The following is a 26,880-nucleotide window of genomic DNA, read 5'->3' as shown; positions in this document are numbered from 1 at the left end:
TGTGTTTATCAGGGACTAAACCCTGACCTGTATCTGTGTTTATCAGGGACTAAACCCTGACCTGTACCTGTGTTTATCAGGGACTAAACCCTGACCTGTACCTGTGTTTATCGGGGACTAAACCCTGACCTGTATCTGTGTTTATCGGGGACTAAACCCTGACCTGTATCTGTGTTTATCAGGGACTAAAACCTGACCTGGATTGAATTTTTTTGTTAACAAAAATTCTTCAAACTTTGTCAATTCTCAGCAATTCTCAAATCTTGCCATAGATTTTCAAGCCAATTTAAGTACAAAATATAACTAGGCCACTCAGGAACATTCAATGTCATCTTGGTAAGCAACTCCAACGTGTAATTGGCATTTTAGGTTATTGTCCTGCTGAAACGTGAATGAGTTTTCCTCTAGGATTTTGCCTGTGCTTAGCTCTATTCCATTTCTTTCTATCCTGAAAAACTCCCCAGTTCTTGCCCATGACAAGCATACACATAACATGATGCAGTCCACCACAATGCTTGAAAATATGAGGAGTGTTACTCAGTGATGTGTTGTGTTGGATTTGTCCCAAACATAATGCTTTGTTTTCAGGGCAAAAAAGTGTATTTCTTTGCCACATTTTATGCAGTATTACTTTGATGCCTTATTACAAACAGGATGCATGTTTTGGAATATATTGTTATTCTGTACAAGCTTCCTTCTTTTCACTCTGTCATTTAGGTTAGTATTGTGGAGTAACAACAATGTTGTGGATCCATCCTCAGTTTTCTCCTATCACAGCCATTAAACTCTGTCATTTAGGTTAGTATTGTGGAGTATCATATCACAGCCATTAAACTCTGTCATTTAGGTTAGTATTGTGGAGTATCATATCACAGCCATTAAACTCTGTCATTTAGGTTAGTATTGTGGAGTATCATATCACAGCCATTAAACTCTGTCATTTAGGTTAGTATTGTGGAGTATCATATCACAGCCATTAAACTCTGTCATTTAGGTTAGTATTGTGGAGTATCATATCACAGCCATTAAACTCTGTCATTTAGGTTAGTATTGTGGAGTATCATATCACAGCCATTAAACTCTGTCATTTAGGTTAGTATTGTGGAGTATCATATCACAGCCATTAAACTCTGTCATTTAGGTTAGTATTGTGGAGTATCATATCACAGCCATTAAACTCTGTCATTTAGGTTAGTATTGTGGAGTATCATATCACAGCCATTAAACTCTGTCATTTAGGTTAGTATTGTGGAGTATCATATCACAGCCATTAAACTCTGTCATTTAGGTTAGTATTGTGGAGTATCATATCACAGCCATTAAACTCTGTCATTTAGGTTAGTATTGTGGAGTATCATATCACAGCCATTAAACTCTGTCATTTAGGTTAGTATTGTGGAGTATCATATCACAGCCATTAAACTCTGTCATTTAGGTTAGTATTGTGGAGTATCATATCACAGCCATTAAACTCTGTCATTTAGGTTAGTATTGTGGAGTATCATATCACAGCCATTAAACTCTGTCATTTAGGTTAGTATTGTGGAGTATCATATCACAGCCATTCTCTTGCATTTTAAAGATGATGGTACAAAAAACAAACACATGTTGTATCTTTTTATTATCTTTAATCAGATCTAATGTGTTATATTCTCCTACATTAATTTCACACTTTCACACAAACTTCAAAGTGTTTCCTTTCAAATGGTATCAATAATATGCATATCCTTGCTTCAGGTCCTGAGCTATTTATTGTGAAAATTGAAAAAAAAGGGGGGTTGATCTTTTAACCTACATTTTTTGTGAACGGGGTGGTGTACCTAATAAACTGTCCGGTAAGTGTATACTTCCACAATTGACATGTCATGTAATAATAGTAGACGACACTACTGTAAATAAACACTAGCTCTTATGTTTAATTGTAAATTAAGTCCTTCTGGGTGAAGACATAAGTGACTGAATTGAATTGTAAAACCAGTTGGACCTCCGTTGTTTTAAAAAGTCTCTCAGTCTCAACGGAAAACAGTCCAGTTTTGAATGTATGTCTTTACCCGTTTCAATGCAGACAATTGCGTAAATGGCCTCTCAACGGATTCTGCTGTGTCTGGTATAGCGAAGACCAGCTATATATATATTTTATTTTTTTTTTACCTTTATTTAACCAGGCAAGTCAGTTAAGAACACATTCTTATTTTCAATGACGGCCTGGGAACAGTGGGGTTAACTGCCTGTTCAGGGGCAGAACGACAGATTTGTACCTTGTCAGCTCAGTCAGCTAGTCCAACGCTCTAACCACTAGGCTACGCTGCCGCCCCGAATCCAATGATTCATGTGTTGTCTATTTTATTCTCCAGTCCCTGGTTCCTGCTCGTTTCGAGACCCGCACTGTGACTGGCCTTGTGAAGGGCCACGCCTACTCTGTGACTGCCGTTGAGGAGGTAAGATACACCCATGGCAACATATAGATTCACTTCAATTACAGGATCTAAGGACATCTTCACATGTTCTCTGATTGGAGGTGTGTTTACCTGCAATAGACCCATAGCAACATATAGATTCACTTCACGCCAGTGGTTGTGGGTTGGGACAAAGCTGACTCAAGCAGCCAGTGGTTGTGGGTGGGGACAAAGCTGACTCAAGCAGCCAGTGGTTGTGGGTTGGGACAAAGCTGACTCAAGCAGCCAATGGTTATGGGTGGGGACAAAGCTGACTCAAGCAGCCAGTGGTTGTGGGTGGGGACAAAGCTGACTCAAGCAGCCAGTGGTTGTGGGTTGGGACAAAGCTGACTCAAGCAGCCAGTGGTTGTGGGTGGGGACAAAGCTGACTCAAGCAGCCAATGGTTGTGGGTTGGGACAAAGCTGACTCAAGCAGCCAGTGGTTGTGATTGTTACATGGACCAGTGTGTGTGTTTCTCCTCAGTGTAAGCAGTCCCAGCATAAGGAGCCTAAGGTGCGCCTGGTGCGCCTCAGGAACCCCTGGGGACAGGTAGAGTGGAATGGGCCCTGGAGTGACAAGTAAGATACGCCTGATTGATTGATTGATTGATTGATTGATTGATTGATTGATTGATTGAACTGGCACCAGTGATAGACACAGCATACAATTCCTATGACATTGCCTCGTTCTTCTAAGGCTACGTTTACACAGGTATCCCAATTCTGATCTTTTTTCAACTCATTTGTATTTTGACCAATCACATCAAATCTTTTCATATCAGAACTTTTTCAGAACTGGTCTGATTGGTCAAAATTCCATTTATCACATTTATAACCTTTATGCCATTTTTCAAATGTATCAAATTTATGACATTTAGCACATTTATGATATTTAGCACATTTATGATATTTAGCACGTTTATGATATTTAGCACATTTATGACATTTAGCACATTATGACATTTAGTACATTATGACATTATGACATTTAGTACATTATGACATTTAGTACATTATGACATTTAGTACATTATGACATTTTGACATTTAGTACATTATGACATTATGACATTATGACATTTAGACATTTAGTCACATTATGACATTTAGTACATTATGACATTATGACATTTAGTACATTATGACATTATGACATTATGACATTTAGTACATTATGACATTTAGTACATTTAGTACATTATGACATTTAGTACATTATGACATTTTTACATTTAGTACATTATGACATTTAGTACATTATGACATTTATGACATTTAGTACATTATGACATTTAGTACATTATGACATTTAGTACATTATGACATTATGACATTTGACATTATGACATTATGACATTTAGTACATTATGACATTTAGTACATTATGACATTATGACATTATGACATTTAGTACATTATGACATTATGACATTTAGTACATTATGACATTTAGTACATTATGACATTATGACATTATGACATTTAGTACATTATGACATTATGACATTTAGTACATTATGACATTTAGTACATTATGACATTTAGTACATTATGACATTTATTTGACATTATGACATTTAGTACATTATGACATTTAGTACATTATGACATGACATTTGACATTTAGTACATTATGACATACATTATGACATTTAGTACATTATGACATTTATGACATTATGACATTTAGTACATTATGACATTTAGTACATTATGACATTTATGACATTTAGTACATTATGACATTTAGTACATTATGACATTTAGTACATTATGACATTATGACATTTATGACATTTAGTACATTATGACATTTAGTACATTATGACATTATGACATTTATGACATTATGACATTATGACATTTAGTACATTATGACATTTAGTACATTATGACATTTATTATGACATTATGACATTTAGTACATTATGACATTTAGTACATTATGACATTTAGTACATTATGACATTTATGACATTTAGTACATTATGACATTTAGTACATTATGACATTATGACATTATGACATTTAGTACATTATGACATTATGACATTTAGTACATTATGACATTTAGTACATTATGACATTTAGTACATTATGACATTTAGTACATTATGACATTTAGTACATTATGACATTTTATGACATTATGACATTTAGTACATTATGACATTATGACATTATGACATTATGACATTTAGTACATTATGACATTTATTATGACATTATGACATTTAGTACATTATGACATTTACAGTACATTATGACATTTTATGACATTTAGTACATTATGACATTTAGTACATTATGACATTTACATTATGACAGTACATTATGACATTATGACATTTAGTACATTATACATTATGACATTTAGTACATTATTATGACATTTATGACATTATGACATTTATGACATTATGACATTTAGTACATTATGACATTTAGTACATTATGACAGTTAGTACATTATGACATTTATGACATTTATGACATTATGACATTTAGTACATTATGACATTTAGTACATTATGACATTTATGACATTATGACATTTAGTACATTATGACATTTAGTACATTATGACATTTAGTACATTATGACATTTAGTACATTATGACATTATGACATTTTATGACATTTAGTACATTATGACATTTAGTACATTATGACATTTGACATTATGACATTTAGTACATTATGACATTTAGTACATTATGACATTTATGACATTTGACATTTGACATTATGACATTTATGACATTATGACATTATGACATTTATGACATTTATGACATTATGACATTTAGTACATTATGACATTTATGACATTATGACATTTAGGACATTATGACATTTAGTACATTATGACATTTATGACATTATGACATTATGACATTTAGTACATTATGACATTTAGTACATTATGACATTTAGTACATTATGACATTTATGACATTATGACATTTAGTGACATTATGACATTTAGTACATTATGACATTTAGTACATTATGACATTTATGACATTATGACATTTATGACATTTATGACATTATGACATTTGACATTTGACATTATGACATTTAGTACATTATGACATTTAGTACATTATGACATTTAGTACATTATGACATTATGACATTTAGTACATTATGACATTTAGTACATTTGACATTTATGACATTTATGACATTATGACATTTAGTACATTATGACATTTAGTACATTATGACATTATGACATTTAGTACATTATGACATTATGACATTTAGTACATTATGACATTATGACATTTAGTACATTATGACATTATGACATTTAGTACATTATGACATTTAGTACATTATGACATTTAGTACATTATGACATTATGACATTTATGACATTATGACATTTAGTACATTATGACATTATGACATTTGTACATTTATGACATTTAGACATTATGACATTTATGACATTTAGTACATTATGACATTTAGACATTTAGTACATTATGACATTATGACATTTGACATTATGACATTTAGTACATTATGACATTTTACATTATGACATTATACATTTATTTGTACATTATGACATTATGACATTTAGACATTATGACATTTATTTATGTACATTATGACATTTAGTACATTATGACATTATGACATTTATGACATTTATGACATTTGACATTATGACATTTAGTACATTATGACATTTATGACATTATGACATTTAGTACATTATGACATTTATGACATTTAGTACATTATGACATTTAGTACATTATGACATTTAGTACATTATGACATTTAGTACATTATGACATTTAGTACATTATGACATTTAGTACATTATGACATTTAGTACATTATGACATTTGACATTATGACATTTAGTACATTATGACATTTATGACATTTATGACATTATGACATTTGACATTTATGACATTTAGTACATTATGACATTTAGTACATTATGACATTTATGACATTTAGTACATTATGACATTTAGTACATTATGACATTATGACATTTATGACATTTAGTACATTATGACATTTAGTACATTATGACATTATGACATTTAGTACATTATGACATTTAGTACATTATGACATTTAGTACATTATGACATTATGACATTTAGTACATTATGACATTATGACATTATGACATTTAGTACATTTATACATTATGACATTATGACATTTAGTACATTATGACATTTAGTACATTTATGACATTTAGTACATTATGACATTATGACATTTAGTACATTATGACATTTAGTACATTATGACATTTAGTACATTATGACATTTGACATTATTTAGTACATTATACATTATGACATTTAGTACATTATGACATTTAGTACATTATGACATTATGACATTTAGTACATTATGACATTTAGTACATTATGACATTTAGTACATTATGACATTTATGACATTTTGACATTTAGTACATTATGACATTTAGTACATTATGACATTTATGACATTTATGACATTATGACATTTAGTACATTATGACATTTAGTACATTATGACATTATGACATTTATGACATTATGACATTTAGTACATTATGACATTTAGTGACATTTATGACATTTATGACATTATGACATTTAGTACATTATGACATTTAGTACATTATGACATTTATGACATTTGACATTATGACATTTAGTACATTATGACATTTAGTACATTATGACATTTAGTACATTATGACATTATGACATTTAGTACATTATGACATTTAGTACATTATGACATTTAGTACATTATGACATTTAGTACATTATGACATTATGACATTATGACATTTATGACATTTATGACATTATGACATTTAGTACATTATGACATTATGACATTTATGTACATTATGACATTATGACATTTATGACATTATGACATTTAGTATGACATTATGACATTTAGTACATTATGACATTTAGTACATTATGACATTATGACATTTAGACATTTGACATTTGTACATTATGACATTTAGTACATTATGACATTTATGACATTATGAGACATTATGACATTTGTACATTTGACATTTGACATTATGACATTTAGTACATTTATGACATTATGACATTATGACATTTATGACATTATGACATTTATGACATTATGACATTATGACATTTATGACATTATGACATTTAGTACATTATGACATTTGACATTTATGACATTATGACATTATGACATTTGACATTATGACATTTATGACATTATGACATTTAGTACATTATGACATTTATGACATTATGACATTTATGACATTTAGTACATTATGACATTTAGTACATTATGACATTATGACATTATGACATTTAGTACATTATGACATTATGACATTTAGTACATTATGACATTATGACATTTATGACATTATGACATTTAGTACATTTATGACATTATGACATTTATGACATTTAGTACATTATGACATTTAGTACATTATGACATTTTGACATTATGACATTTAGACATTATTTACATTATGACATTTAGTACATTATGACATTTACATTATGACATTATGACATTTAGTACATTATGACATTATGACATTATGACATTTATGACATTTGACATTATGACATTTAGTACATTATGACATTATGACATTTAGTACATTTGACATTTGTACATTATGACATTTGACATTATGACATTTATGACATTTAGTACATTTATTTGACATTATGACATTTAGACATTATGACATTTAGTACATTATGACATTATGACATTTAGTACATTATGTACATTATGACATTTAGTACATTATGACATTTAGTACATTATGACATTTTAGTACATTATGACATTTATACATTATGACATTTTATTATGTACATTATGACATTTATGACATTTGACATTATGACATTATGACAGTACATTATGACATTTATGACATTATTTATGACATTATGACATTTATGACATTATGACATTTGACATTATGACATTATGACATTTATGACATTATGACATTATGACATTATGACATTTAGTACATTATGACATTATGACATTTAGTACATTATGACATTTGACATTTATGACATTTAGTACATTATGACATTTAGTACATTATGACATTTATGACATTATGACATTTAGTACATTATGACATTTAGTACATTATGACATTTAGTACATTATGACATTTAGTACATTATGACATTATTTAGTACATTATGACATTTATGACATTTAGTACATTATGACATTATGACATTATGACATTATGACATTATGACATTTAGTACATTATGACATTTTACATTATGACATTTATGACATTATGACATTTAGTACATTATGACATTATGACATTATGACATTTATGACATTATGACAGTACATTATGACATTTGTACATTTATGTACACATTTGACATTTGACATTATGACATTATGACATTATGACATTTATGACATTATGACATTTAGTACATTATGACATTTATGACATTTGACATTATGACATTTACATTATGACATTTAGTACATTTGACATTTGACATTATGACATTTATGACATTATGACATTATGACATTTAGTACATTATGACATTATGACATTTAGTACATTATGACATTATGACATTTATGACATTATGACATTTAGTACATTTATGACATTATGACATTATGACATTTAGTACATTATGACATTATGACATTTAGACATTTATGACATTTAGTACATTATGACATTTATGACATTGACATTAGTACATTATGACATTTGTACATTATGACATTTTACATTATGACATTTAGTACATTATGACATTATGACATTTAATACATTATGACATTTAGTACATTATGACATTATGACATTATGACATTTAGTACATTATGACATTATGACATTATGACATTATGACATTTAGTACATTATGACATTATGACATTATGACATTATGACATTATGACATTATGACATTTATGACATTATGACATTTAGTACATTATGACATTTATGACATTATGACATTTAGTACATTTATGACATTATGACATTTAGTACATTATGACATTATGACATTTAGTACATTATGACATTTAGACATTTAGTACATTTATACATTATGACATTTAGTACATTATGACATTTATGACATTATGACATTTATGACATTTAGTACATTATGACATTTGACATTACATTTGACATTTGACATTATGACATTATGACATTATGACATTTATGACATTATGACATTATGACATTATGACATTATGACATTATGACATTTATGACATTTATTACATTATGACATTTGACATTATGACATTTATGACATTATGACATTTATGTACATTATGACATTTAGTACATTATGACATTTGACATTATGACATTTAGTACATTATGACATTTGACATTATGACATTTATGACATTATGACATTTATGACATTTATACATTATGACATTTAGACATTATGACATTATGACATTATGACATTTATGACATTATGACATTTGACATTATGACATTATGACATTTATTTACATTATGACATTTTACATTATGACATTTATGACATTATGACATTATGACATTATGACATTATGACATTTAGTACATTATGACATTTAGTACATTATGACATGTACATTTAGTACATTATGACATTTAGTACATTATGACATTTATTATGACATTTATGACATTTGACATTATGACATTTAGTACATTATGACATTTAGACATTATGACATTTAGTACATTTATGACATTTGACATTTGACATTATGACATTATGACATTTAGTACATTATGACATTTAGACATTATGACATTTATGACATTATGACATTATGTACATTATGACATTTAGTACATTATGACATTTACACATTATGACATTTAGTACATTATGACATTTAGTACATTATGACATTTATGACATTATGACATTTGACATTTATGACATTATGACATTTGTACATTATGACATTTGACATTATGACATTTAGTACATTATGACATTTATGACATTATGTACATTATGACATTTATGACATTATGACATTATGACATTTATGTACATTATGACATTTATTATGACATTATGACATTTAGTACATTATGACATTTATGACATTTAGTACATTATGACATTTAGTACATTATGACATTTAGTACATTATGACATTTATGACATTTAGTACATTATGACATTTGACATTATGACATTTATACATTTATGACATTATGACATTTAGTACATTATGACATTTATGACATTATGACATTTGACATTATGACATTATGACATTTATGACATTATGACATTATGACATTATGACATTATGACATTATGACATTTAGTACATTATGACATTTAGTACATTTGACATGACATTTGACATTATGACATTTAGTACATTATGACATTTAGTACATTATGACATTTATGACATTATGACATTTATGACATTATGACATTTAGTACATTTGACATTTATGACATTATGACATTTATGACATTTAGTACATTATGACATTTAGACATTTATGACATTATGACATTTAGTACATTATGACATTTAGACATTTATACATTATGACATTATGACATTTAGTACATTATGACATTTAGTACATATGACATTATGACATTATGACATTATGACATTTAGACATTATGACATTATGACATTATGACATTATGACATTTGACATTTAGTGACATTATGACATTTAGTACATTATGACATTTGACATTTGACATTATTTATGACATTTATTTGACATTATGACATTTATGACATTATGACATTTAGTACATTATGACATTTATGACATTATGACATTATGACATTTATGACATTTAGTACATTATGACATTATGTACATTATGACATTATGACATTTAGTACATTATGACATTATGACATTATGACATTTAGTACATTATGACATTATGACATTATGACATTATACATTTATGACATTTAGTACATTATGACATTTAGTACATTATGACATTTAGTACATTATGACATTTAGTACATTATGACATTTAGTACATTATGACATTTAGTACATTATGACATTTAGTACATTTATGACATTTAGTACATTATGACATTTAGTACATTATGACATTTATTTAGACATTATGACATTTAGTACATTATGACATTATGACATTTAGTACATTATGACATTTAGTACATTATGACATTTAGTACATTATGACATTATGACATTATACATTTGACATTATGACATTTGACATTATGACATTTGACATTATGACATTTATGACATTATGACATTTGACATTATGACATTTATGACATTATGACATTTGACATTTGACATTTGACATTATGACATTTAGTACATTATGACATTTGACATTTACATTATGACATTTGACATTATGACATTATGACATTTGACATTTGACATGACATTATGACATTTATGACATTATGACATTTATGACATTTATGACATTTTACATTATGACATTTAGTACATTATGACATTTGACATTATGACATTTATGACATTTACATTTGACATTTATGACATTATGTACATTTATGACATTATGACATTTAGACATTATGACATTTATGACATTTATACATTATGACATTTAGTACATTATGACATTATGACATTATGACATTTAGTACATTATGACATTATGACATTTAGTACATTATGACATTATGACATTTATGACATTATGACATTTAGTACATTATGACATTATGACATTATGACATTTAGTACATTATGACATTATGACATTTAGTACATTATGACATTATGACATTTAGTACATTTATGACATTTATGACATTTGACATTATGACATTTATGACATTATGACATTTAGTACATTATTATGACATTGACATTTGACATTATGACATTTAGTACATTATGACATTTAGTACATTATGACATTTATACATTATGACATTTTACATTTGACATTTAGTACATTATGACATTTAGTGACATTTACATTTGACATTATGACATTTAGTACATTATGACATTATGACATTTAGTACATTATGACATTTAGTACATTATGACATTATGACATTTAGTACATTATGACATTTAGTACATTATGACATTTATGACATTATGACATTTAGTACATTATGACATTTAGTACATTATGACATTTAGTACATTATGACATGACATTATGACATTTAGTACATTATGACATTTAGTACATTTATGACATTTAGTACATTATGACATTTAGGACATTATGACATTTAGGACATTATGACATTTAGTACATTATGACATTTAGTACATTATGACATTTATGACATTGACATTATGACATTATGACATTTAGTACATTATGACATTTAGTACATTATGACATTTAGTACATTATGACATTTAGTACATTATGACATTATGACATTTAGCACATGACATTTAGTACATTATGACATTTATGACATTATGACATTTATGACATTTATGACATTATGACATTTAGTACATTATGACATTTAGTACATTATGACATTTAGTACATTATGACATTATGACATTTATGACATTATGACATTTATGACATTATGACATTATGACATTTAGTACATTTGACATTTAGTACATTATGACATTTAGTACATTATGACATTTATGACATTATGACATTATGACATTTATTATGACATTTGACATGACATTATGACATTTATTTATGACATTATGACATTTGACATTATGACATGACATTATGACATTTAGTACATTATGACATTTAGTACATTATGACATTTAGTACATTATGACATTATGACATTTGACATTTATGACATTATGACATTTGACATTATGACATTTACATTTGTACATTATGACATTTGACATTTGACATTATGACATTATGACATTTAGTACATTATGACATTATGACATTATGACATTATGACATTTATGACATTATGACATTTATGACATTATGACATTTAGTACATTATGACATTTAGTACATTATGACATTTATGACATTTAGTACATTATGACATTATGACATTTAGTACATTATGACATTTAGTACATTATGACATTATGACATTTAGTACATTATGACATACATTATGACATTTATACATTATGACATTATGACATTTATGACATTATGACATTTAGTACAGTACATTATGACATTTAGTACATTATGACATTTAGTACATTATGACATTATGACATTATGACATTTAGTACATTATGACATTTATGACATTATGACATTATGACATTTATGACATTATGACATTATGACATTATGACATTTAGTACATTATGACATTTAGTACATTATGACATTTAGTACATTATGACATTATGACATTTAGTACATTATGACATTTAGTACATTATGACATTATACATTATGACATTATGACATTTATGACATTATGACACATTATGACATTTGTACATTATGACATTTTATGACATTATGACATTATGACATTTAGTACATTATGACATTTATGACATTTATGACATTATGACATTATGACATTATGACATTTATGACATTTATGTACATTGACATGACATTTATGACATTATGACATTTAGTACATTATGACATTTGACATTTATGACATTATGACATTATGACATTTATGACATTTAGTACATTATGACATTTAGACATTTATGACATTTAGTACATTATGACATTTAGACATTATGACATTTTATGACATTTAGTACATTACATTTATGACATTATGACATTTAGTACATTTATGACATTATGACATTTAGACATTATGACATTATGACATTTGACATTTATGACATTATGACATTTAGTACATTATGACATTTAGACATTTATGACATTATGACATTTAGTACATTATGACATTTAGACATTATGACATTTAGTACATTATGACATTTAGTACATTATGACATTTTACATTTATACATTTGACATGACATTTAGTACATTTGACATTATGACATTATGACATTTATGACATTTGTACATTATGACATTTATGACATTATGACATTATGACATTTGTACATTATGACATTTATTATGACATTATGACATTTATGACATTATGACATTTAGTACATTATGACATTTAGACATTTAGTACATTATGACATTTGTACATTATGACATTTACATTATGACATTTGACATGACATTATGACATTATGACATTTAGTACATTATGACATTTTACATGACATTTGACATTTAGTACATTTGACATTTGACATTATGACATTTGACATTATGACATTATGACATTTGTACATTATGACATTTAGTACATTTATTTGACATTATGACATTTGACATTTATGACATTATAGTACATTATGACATTATGACATTTAGTACATTATGACATTTAGTACATTTGACATGACATTTGACATTATGACATTATGACATTTATGACATTTAGTACATTATGACATTTAGTACATTATGACATTTAGTACATTTGACATTTGACATTTACATTATGACATTTAGTACATTATGACATTTAGTACATTATGACATTTATTACATTATGACATTATGACATTTAGTACATTATGACATTTAGTACATTACATTATGACATTTAGTACATTATGACATTTAGTACATTATGACATTTATGACATTATGACATTTAGTACATTATGACATTTAGTACATTATGACATTTAGTACATTATGACATTTAGTACATTATGACATTATTTAGTACATTATGACATTTATGACATTATGACATTATGACATTATGACATTTGACATTTAGTACATTATGACATTTAGTACATTATGACATTTATGACATTTATGACATTTAGTACATTATGACATTTAGTACATTATGACATTTAGTACATTATGACATTTAGTACATTTGACATTTAGACATTTGACATTTAGACATTTGACATTTAGTACATTATGACATTTAGTACATTGACATTTGACATTTGACATTTGACATTATGACAGTACATTATGACATTTTGACATTATGACATTTATGACATTATGACATTTAGTACATTTGACATTTGACATTATGACATTTATGACATTATGACATTATGACATTTAGTACATTATGACATTATGACATTTATGACATTATGACATTTGACATTATGACATTTATGTACATTTATGACATTTATGACATTATGACATTATGACATTATGACATTATGACATTTAGCACATTATGACATTTAGTACATTATGACATTTATGACATTATGACATTTAGTACATTATGACATTTAGTACATTATGACAGTTAGGACATTATGACATTTATGACATTTATGACATTATGACATTTAGTACATTATGACATTTATGACATTATGACATTTATGACATTTAGTACATTATGACATTTAGACATTATGACATTATGACATTTAGTACATTATGACATTATGACATTTAGTACATTATGACATTTAGTACATTATGACATTTAGTACATTATGACATTTATGACATTATGACATTTAGTACATTATGACATTTATGACATTATGACATTTAGTACATTATGACATTTAGTACATTATGACATTTATGACATTATGACATTTAGTACATTATGACATTTAGTACATTATGACATTTATGACATTTATGACATTATGACATTTAGTACATTATGACATTTAGTACATTATGACATTTAGTACATTATGACATTATGACATTATGACATTTAGTACATTATGACATTATGACATTATGACATTAGTACATTATGACATTTATACATTTGACATTTAGACATTTATGACATTATGACATTTAGTACATTATGACATTTATTTATGACATTATGACATTTAGTACATTATGACATTTATGACATTTAGTACATTATGACATTTATGACATTTATGACATTTATGACATTTATGACATTTAGACATTATGACATTTGACATTATGACATTATGACATTTAGTACATTATGACATTATGACATTTAGTACATGACATTATGACATTTGACATTTGACATTATGACATTTAGTACATTTATTTGACATTATGACATTTAGTACATTATGACATTTAGTACATTTGACATTTGACATTATGACATTATGACATTTAGACATTATGACATTTAGTACATTATGACATTTATGACATTTTAGTACATTATGACATTTAGTACATTATGACATTTGACATTTATGACATTATGACATTTAGTACATTATGACATTTATGACATTTGACATTATGACATTTGACATTATGACATTTATGACATTATGACATTTGACATTATGACATTTGACATTATGACATTATGACATTATGACATTTATGACATTATGACATGACATTATGACATTATGACATTTATGACATTATGACATTTAGTACATTTATTTGACATTATGACATTTAGTGACATTATGACATTATGACATTTAGTACATTATGACATTTAGACATTTATGACATTTGACATTTGACATTATGACATTTAGTACATTATGACATTTTGACATTATGACATTTATACATTATGACATTTAGACATTTGACATGACATTATGACATTATGACATTATGACATTATGACATTTATTTATGACATTATGACATTTAGTACATTATGACATTTAGTACATTATGACATTATGACATTTAGTACATTATGACATTTATGACATTATGACATTTTAGTACATTATGACATTTAGTACATTATGACATTATGACATTTGACATTTATGACATTTTACATTATGACATTTGACATTATGACATTTAGTACATTATGACATTTTTAGTACATTATGACATTTAGTACATTTATGACATTATGACATTTATGACATTTAGACATTATGACATTTAGTACATTACATTATGACATTTAGTACATTATGACATTTGACATTATGACATTATGACATTATGACATTTTGACATTATGATTTAGTACATTATGACATTTAGACATTATGACATTATGACATTTATGACATTATGACATTATGACATTATGACATTTGACATTATGACATTTGACATTATGACATTTATGACATTTAGTACATTATGACATTATGACATTTAGTACATTATGACATTATGACATTTATGACATTATGACATTATGACATTATGACATTATGACATTATGACATTATGACATTTAGTACATTATGACATTATGACATTTTATGACATTATGACATTATGACATTATGACATTTATGACATTATGACATTTAGTACATTATGACATTTAGTACATTATGACATTTAGTACATTATGACATTATGACATTTATGACATTATGACATTTATGACATTATGACATTTAGTACATTATGACATTTAGTACATTATGACATTTATGACATTTATGACATTTATGACATTATGACATTTGACATTATGACATTTAGTACATTATGACATTTAGTACATTATGACATTTAGTACATTATGACATTTAGTACATTATGACATTTAGTACATTATGACATTTATGACATTTAGTACATTATGACATTTAGTACATTATGACATTTAGTACATTATGACATTATGACATTTAGTACATTATGACATTATGACATTTAGTACATTATGACATTATGACATTTAGTACATTATGACATTTAGTACATTATGACATTATGACATTTAGTACATTATGACATTATGACATTTAGTACATTATGACATTTAGTACATTATGACATTATGACATTATGACATTTAGTACATTATGACATTATGACATTATGACATTGACATTTAGTACATTATGACATTTAGACATTTAGTACATTATGACATTTATACATTTATTTAGTACATTATGACATTTAGTACATTATGACATTTATGACATTTAGTACATTATGACATTTAGTACATTATGACATTTAGTACATTATGACATTTAGTACATTATGACATTTAGTACATTATGACATTTAGTACATTATGACATTTAGTACATTATGACATTTAGTACATTATGACATTTATGACATTATGACATTTAGTACATTATGACATTATGACATTATGACATTATGACATTATGACATTTAGTACATTATGACATTTATGACATTATGACATTTAGTACATTATGACATTTTATTATGACACATTTATGACATTTGACATTATGACATTTGACATTTGACATTATGACATTTAGTACATTATGACATTTATGACATTTAGTACATTATGACATTTAGTACATTATGACATTTAGACATTATGACATTTGACATTATGACATTTGACATTATGACATTTGACATTTAGTACATTATGACATTTAGTACATTATGACATTTAGTACATTATGACATTTTACATTATGACATTTATGACATTTATACATTATGACATTTAGTACATTATGACATTTAGTACATTTGACATGACATTTAGTACATTATGACATTTGACATTATGACATTTAGTACATTATGACATTTAGTACATTATGACATTTAGTACATTTGACATTTAGACATTATGACATTTAGACATTATATTTGACATTATACATTATGACATTTAGTACATTATGACATTATGACATTTAGTACATTATGACATTTATGACATTTATGACATTATGACATTTATGACATTTAGTACATTTGACATTTAGTACATTATGACATTTATGACATTTATGACATTTATGACATTTATGACATTTAGTACATTATGACATTTAGACATTTATACATTATGACATTTAGTACATTATGACATTTAGTACATTATGACATTATGACATTTAGTACATTATGACAGTACATTTGACAGTACATTATGACATTTAGTGACATTTATGACATTATGACATTTAGTACATTATGACATTAGTACATTATGACATTTATGACATTTAGTACATTATGACATTTAGTACATTATGACATTTAGTACATTATGACATTTATGACATTTAATACATTATGACATTTAGTACATTATGACATTTATGACATTTAGTACATTATGACATTTAGTACATTATGACATTATGACATTTAGTACATTATGACATTATGACATTTAGTACATTATGACATTTAGTACATTATGACATTATGACATTTAGTTGACATTATGACATTTAGTACATTATGACATTTAGTACATTATGACATTTAGTACATTATGACATTTAGTGACATTATGACATTTAGTACATTATGACATTTAGTACATTATGACATTTAGTACATTATGACATTTAGTACATTATGACATTTAGTACATTATGACATTTAGTACATTATGTCATTATGACATTTATGACACATTACATCATGTTATATAATGCTACATTATATTACATTACATTATATTATATTATATTATATTACATTACATTATGTTATATTACATTATATTATATTATGTTATATTACATTATATTACATTATGTTATATTGTATTATATTATATTATATTACATTATGTTATATTACATTATATTATATTATATTACATTATATTATATTGTATTATATTACATTATATTATATTATATTACATTATATTATATTGTATTATATTATATTATATTATATTACATTATATTGTATTATATTATATTATATTACATTACATTATATTATATTACATTATATTATATTGTATTATATTATATTATATTATATTATATTATATTATATTACATTATATTGTATTATATTATATTATATTACATTACATTATATTATATTACATTACATTATATTATATTACATTATGTTATATTACATTATGTTATATTACATTATATTACATTATGTTATATTACATTATATTACATTATGTTATATTGTATTATATTATATTATATTACATTATGTTATATTACATTATATTATATTATATTACATTATATTATATTGTATTATATTACATTATATTATATTATATTACATTATATTATATTGTATTATATTATATTATATTATATTATATTATATTATATTACATTATATTGTATTATTATTATTATTATTATATTGTATTATATTATATTATATTACATTACATTATATTATATTACATTACATTATATTATATTACATTATGTTATATTACATTATATTATATTGTATTATATTACATTATATTATATTATATTACATTATATTATATTGTATTATATTACATTATATTATATTATATTACATTATATTATATTGTATTATATTATATTATATTATATTATATTACATTATATTGTATTATATTATATTATATTACATTATATTATATTACATTATATTACATTACATTATATTATATTATATTATATTACATTATATTGCATTACATTATATTATATTACATTATATTATATTACATTATATTATATTATATTATATTATATTACATTATATTGCATTACATTATGTTATATTACATTATATTATATTATATTACATTATATTATATTACACTATATTACATTATATTATATTATATTACATTATATTATATTACACTATATTACATTATATTATATTATATTATATTACATTATATTATATTACACTATATTACATTATATTATATTATATTACATTATATTATATTACACTATATTACATTATATTATATTATATTATATTACATTATATTATATTACACTATATTACATTATATTATACTACATTATATTACATTATATTATATTATATTACACTATATTACATTATATTATATTATATTATATTATATTACATTATATTATATTACACTATATTACATTATATTATACTACATTATATTACATTATATTATATTACACTATATTACATTATATTATACGACATTATATTACATTATATTATATTGTATTACATTACATTACATTACATTACATTATATTACATTATATTATATTGTATTACATTACACTACATTATATTACATTACATTATATTACATTACATTATATTACATTATATTATATTATATTACATTATATTACATTATATTATATTATATTGTATTACATTACATTATATTTTATTCTATGTCAGAGAAGGTCCATGTATTGTTCAGTTTGACAGTTGATGATGTTCCCCACTGCCCACAGCTCTAAGGAGTGGGTGTCTCTGTCTAAGGGAGAGAAGGACAAGCTCCAGCATCAAAGTGCTGAGGACGGGGAGTTCTGGTGAGTATTGTTTCTCTCTTCATTCTAAGCTGCTCTTGATACTTGATGTTTATTTTCTCTACCCATATTACATGTCTTCACTGAACTAGTCTATAAAAAGGTATGTTGTGCTGCTAAAGAACATTAAGATGTACAGACTATTTCAGAGACATTGAGTTTTCCTTTCCCAGTTTAAATACCTTTAGAACCCTGCACCAAAATACCTTTGACTAGAAACTATTAAGTGGAGCGTGTCAATTGTTGACACTCCTTGTCTTCCTTCCTCTCCCTCTCCACTCATCTCCTCCTTCTCCCTCCCCCCTCTCTCTCCCTCTCCTCTCATCTGCCCCTCTCCCTTCCCTCTTCCTCTCCCTCTTATCTCCCCTCTCCCTCTCCTCCCTCTCCTCCCTCTCCCTCTCCTCCCTCTCCCTCTTCCACTCCCCCCTCCACCTCTCCTCTGTCTCCCTCTCCCTCTCTTCTGTCTCCCTCTCCCTCTCACTCTCCTTCTGTCTCCCTCTCCCTTGTCTCCCTCTCCCTCGCACTCTCCTTCTGTCTCCCTCTCCCTTGTCTCCCTCTTCCACTCCCTACCCCCCTACCCCTATCCTCTGTCTCCATCCCCTCTCTTCCTCTCTTTCCCTCTCCTCTGTCGACCCAGGATGGCCTTTGAGGACTTCAAGAAGAACTACACTAAGATTGAGATCTGCAACCTGACCCCTGATGCCCTGGAGGATGATAAGATCCACAAGTGGACGGTGTCTGTGAACGAGGGTCGCTGGGTCAGAGGCTGCTCCGCCGGAGGCTGTAGAAACTACCCAGGTAGGACATGATCCCTGACCTCTAACCCTCTACTGTAGGGCTCCCGAGTGGCGCAGCGGTCTAACGCATCTCACTGCAAGAGGCGCCACTGCAGTCCCTGGTTTGAATCCAAATGGCTAGGCTCAATCAAATGTTCCCAAAGTATTTGACAGAAAACAAATATTATTTGAAGACAGGTCTAACTAACTCATGTATAGGATTGTCGGGGCACCATCACGTAGCAGACAATGTCCATTGAGTGATGTGGCGTGTTTGGTTCTGATCCCTACCTCTATGTACGTTATGTAGTCCATCAACAAGGATTAGGTTCTGCAGATTAAGTTCTGCAAGTTCTGGACCTAGGCATAGTAATGTGTTGTGTTTGGTTCTGAACCCTACCTCTATGTACGTTATGTAGTCCATCAACAAGGATTAGGTTCTGCAGATTAAGTTCTGCAAGTTCTGGACCTAGGCATAGTAATGTGTTGTGTTTGGTTCTGAACCCGCTCTCCTACCTGCAGATACTTTCTGGACCAACCCTCAGTACCGCCTGCGTCTCTTGGAGGAGGATGATGACCCAGAAGACAACGAGGTGGCGTGTTCCTTCGTGATCGCTCTGATGCAGAAGAACAGACGGAAAGAGAGGAAGATGGGAGCCAATCTCTTCACCATCGGATTTGCCATCTACGAGGTCAGACGTCACACTCAACAACAACAGAAAACAGATCTTAAATTATTTTTATCTTTTATTATTCTTTAAAGGGGAAATCCTCTGGTCAAATAACAACAAATCACATTGTTAGTTGAACATTTCAAAAATGGATGTGCCAGTTGCAGATTTCCCCTTGGCTACAAATATTGGCGACACACATCGTATCAAATCAAATGTTATTGGTCACATACACATGGTTAGCTGATGTTATTGGTCACATGGTTAGCTGATGTTATTGGTCACATGGTTAGCTGATGTTATTGGTCACATACACATGGTTAGCAGATGTTATTGGTCACATGGTTAGCAGATGTTATTGGTCACATGGTTAGCTGATGTTATTGGTCACATGGTTAGCAGATGTTATTGGTCACATGGTTAGCAGATGTTATTGGTCACATACACATGGTTAGCTGATGTTATTGGTCACATGGTTAGCAGATGTTATTGGTCACATGGTTAGCTGATGTTATTGGTCACATGGTTAGCAGATGTTATTGGTCACATGGTTAGCAGATGTTATTGGTCACATGGTTAGCAGATGTTATTGGTCACATGGTTAGCTGATGTTATTGGTCACATGGTTAGCAGATGTTATTGGTCACATGGTTAGCAGATGTTATTGGTCACATACACATGGTTAGCAGATGTTATTGGTCACATGGTTAGCTGATGTTATTGGTCACATGGTTAGCAGATGTTATTGGTCACATACACATGGTTAGCAGATGTTATTGGTCACATGGTTAGCTGATGTTATTGGTCACATACACATGGTTAGCTGATGTTATTGGTCACATACACATGGTTAGCAGATGTTATTGGTCACGTGGTTAGCTGATGTTATTGGTCACGTGGTTAGCAGATGTTATTGGTCACATACACATGGTTAGCAGATGTTATTTGTCACATATACATGGTTAGCTGATGTTAATGATTACAAACACATGGTTAGCTGATGTTATTGGTCACATACACATGGTTAGCTGATGTGATTGGTCACATAGACATGGTTAGCTGATGTTAATACGAGTGTAGAGAAATGCTTGTGCTTCTAGTTACAACCATGCAGTAATATCTAACAAGTCATCTAACCTAACAGTTTCACAACAACTACCTAATACACACAATGCAAGATGCAGTAGATGGTGTAGAGTACAGTGTATACATATGAGATGAGTAATGTAATGTACCTAACAATATGCAGCATTCAGTTGTAAACATAGCTGAGTTTTTAACAGCTGATCTTGTTTCTGGTGAAAACACAACTCACTCTTCTCTCTGTCTGTCTGCAGGTGCCGAAGGAGGTAAGGACCGGAGATGTGGAATGTGTTTGTTTATACATTGCTGTTTTACTGTTCTAATTTATATTTTTAAAACAATGAAAGTGTCTATGGTTAATAGTATGACAACAATGACTAATTCAATACTTCGCTTTCACACTTTTCATTCCAAATCTTTCTTCTCCTCCCTCCTCTGACCAGATGCACGGAAACAAGCAGCACATGCAGAAGGACTTCTTCCTATTCAACTCATCCAAGGCTCGCTGCAAGTCCTACATCAACCTGAGGGAGGTGACCCAGCGCTTCCGTCTGAGCCCCGGGGAGTACGTGATCATCCCGTCTACCTACGAGCCTCACCAGGAGGGAGAGTTCATCCTCAGAGTCTTCTCCGAAAAGAGGAACACCTCAGAGTGAGTGAGAGAGAGAGCTGGGTAGTGGTGGAGCGCAGAGGGAATATGGGAATATGACTAGTCCCCCTGGGAAAAGCAATGCAAGGCCATAGTGGAGTATGGCTGGGGGTTGAAACAAACGCAGATAAACGGCCTGTGCTATTTCCTTTTTAAAGCAATTTCTCCAACGTTTTTCTGGGATCACGTTGTGTCGTTGTAAAAACAGCGGATCCCGTTGTTTTAAAGAGTATATTACCTTTCAAAAGTCAATCGCTTATCTGCATTTGTTTTGATCCCGGCCCATGTCACTTCCTTGGACACTGGTTAACTATTTATAGATTTGAATATAAGTGATTACTATATTCCATTCTAGTAACTTAATTACGATCTTAGTAATAGTAATAGTAGTAATAGAAATTAGTCTTTGTTACTGCCAGCTTCTCAGGTGTTTTACATTATCTGGCCCAATGTCTATGATGGGTTAAGCAATGTGGGTGGGTTTGTGTTGGGTTGTTGTCAGCTTAGAGTGCCCCTTTTGGGGAAGGGGTGCTGGTTGGGGTTATGGGTGGGGGTTGGGGTCAGACCACCCAGGACAAACTATTTTAACGGCCATTTGATTTGTAGTGCTGGAAGGAATCGGCCCCAGTTCGAAGCTGTTATGGAATCTTTTTTAGGACAAGCGACTTCAGATTCCGGCAAGCTCCGGTAAACATTTTATTTCAGTATTAAAATAAATCTCCTGCTCTGCCTCCAAACGTCCCGAAACAACCTTCACCCTAGAAAGCAAGAGCTCCTAGCTCTGGTGGAATAGGAGGATCTGAATGACTGCAACAACTGGAAGAAGCTGAAAAAAGCTTAAATCTGAAGAAGCTAGAAGAAGCTGGAAAACCTGAAGAAGCTTCAATCTGAAGAAGCTGGAAGAAGCTGGAAAAACCTGAAAGAAGCTTCAATCTGAAGAAGCTGAAAGATCTGGAAGAAGCTGGAAGAAGCTGGAAAACGCCTGAAAGAAGCTTCAATCTGAAGAAGCTGAAAGATCTGGAAGAAGCTGAAAGATCTGGAAGAAGTTGAAATCTGAAAAAGATGTAAAGAGATATGACCACCTTGATTATGGACTGGTTTCCCGGACAAAGATTAAGTCTATTCCTAAAAAACAAAAATCAATAGAGAATCCCCTTAGAATCTTTTTAATTTTTTTTTATCCAGGATTAGGCTTCATCTGTGTCCAGAAAACCAGCCCTATGAGTTTTAACATGTACTAACCTATTAGCAATATCTTCAATTTCAGCTGACTAGAAAGTGTGTGCCCTCAGGCCTGGAGGGAAGCTCGTCCTTCCGCTTCCTAAGAAGAGTAAAGCCCCCTTTATTGGCTCAAATAGCCGACCAGTCAAACTGTTACCAACCCATAGTAAAGTTTTAGAAAAATTTGTGTTTGACCAGATACAATGCTATTTACAGATAGATACAATGCTATTTACACATAGACCAGATACAATGCTATTTACAGATAGACCAGATACAATGCTATTTACAGATAGACCAGATACAATGCTATTTCACAGTAAACAAATTGACGACAGACTTTCAGCACGCTGATAGGGAAGGACATTCAACAAGCACAGCACTTACACAAATGACTGATGATTGGCTGAGAGAAATTGTTAATTTAATTCAAACATTATGGGGGCTGTCTTGTTAGACTTCAGTGTAGCTTAACGGTCTGCTGGTCGAATGTAGGTGTAATGGCTTTACACCCCCCTGCTATAATGTGGATAAAGAGTTACCTGTCTAACAGAACACAGAGGGTGTTCTTTAATGGAAGCCTCTTCAACATAATCCAGGTAGAGTCAGGCATTCCCCAGGGTAGCTGTCTAGGCCCCTTACTTAAATATTTTTTTTACTAATTACTAATGACATGTCACTGGTTTTGAGTAAAGCCAGTGTGTCTACGTACACGGATGACTCAACACAATACACGCCAGCTACTGCTGTATGA

General features: G+C 28.7%; 1 protein-coding gene across 1 annotated transcript in view; it reads left to right on the top strand.

Annotated features, from left to right (window-relative positions):
- LOC124002235 (calpain-3-like) overlaps positions 1–26,880 on the top strand; it is a 65,910-nt gene that overhangs the window by 16,971 nt on the left and 22,059 nt on the right. The window contains exons 6-12 of the mRNA XM_046309597.1: positions 2,355–2,438; positions 2,920–3,014; positions 21,652–21,729; positions 22,364–22,524; positions 23,025–23,194; positions 24,511–24,522; positions 24,700–24,908. Coding sequence (XP_046165553.1) covers positions 2,355–2,438; positions 2,920–3,014; positions 21,652–21,729; positions 22,364–22,524; positions 23,025–23,194; positions 24,511–24,522; positions 24,700–24,908 — 809 coding nt within the window. The remainder of the gene's footprint in view (positions 1–2,354; positions 2,439–2,919; positions 3,015–21,651; positions 21,730–22,363; positions 22,525–23,024; positions 23,195–24,510; positions 24,523–24,699; positions 24,909–26,880) is intronic.

This window comes from Oncorhynchus gorbuscha, linkage group LG17, assembly GCF_021184085.1.
Source record: "Oncorhynchus gorbuscha isolate QuinsamMale2020 ecotype Even-year linkage group LG17, OgorEven_v1.0, whole genome shotgun sequence".
NCBI classification, from domain to species: domain Eukaryota; kingdom Metazoa; phylum Chordata; class Actinopteri; order Salmoniformes; family Salmonidae; genus Oncorhynchus; species Oncorhynchus gorbuscha.
The sequence above is the reverse complement of the archived record's forward strand: the minus strand, read 5'-3'. Positions and strand labels throughout refer to the sequence as shown.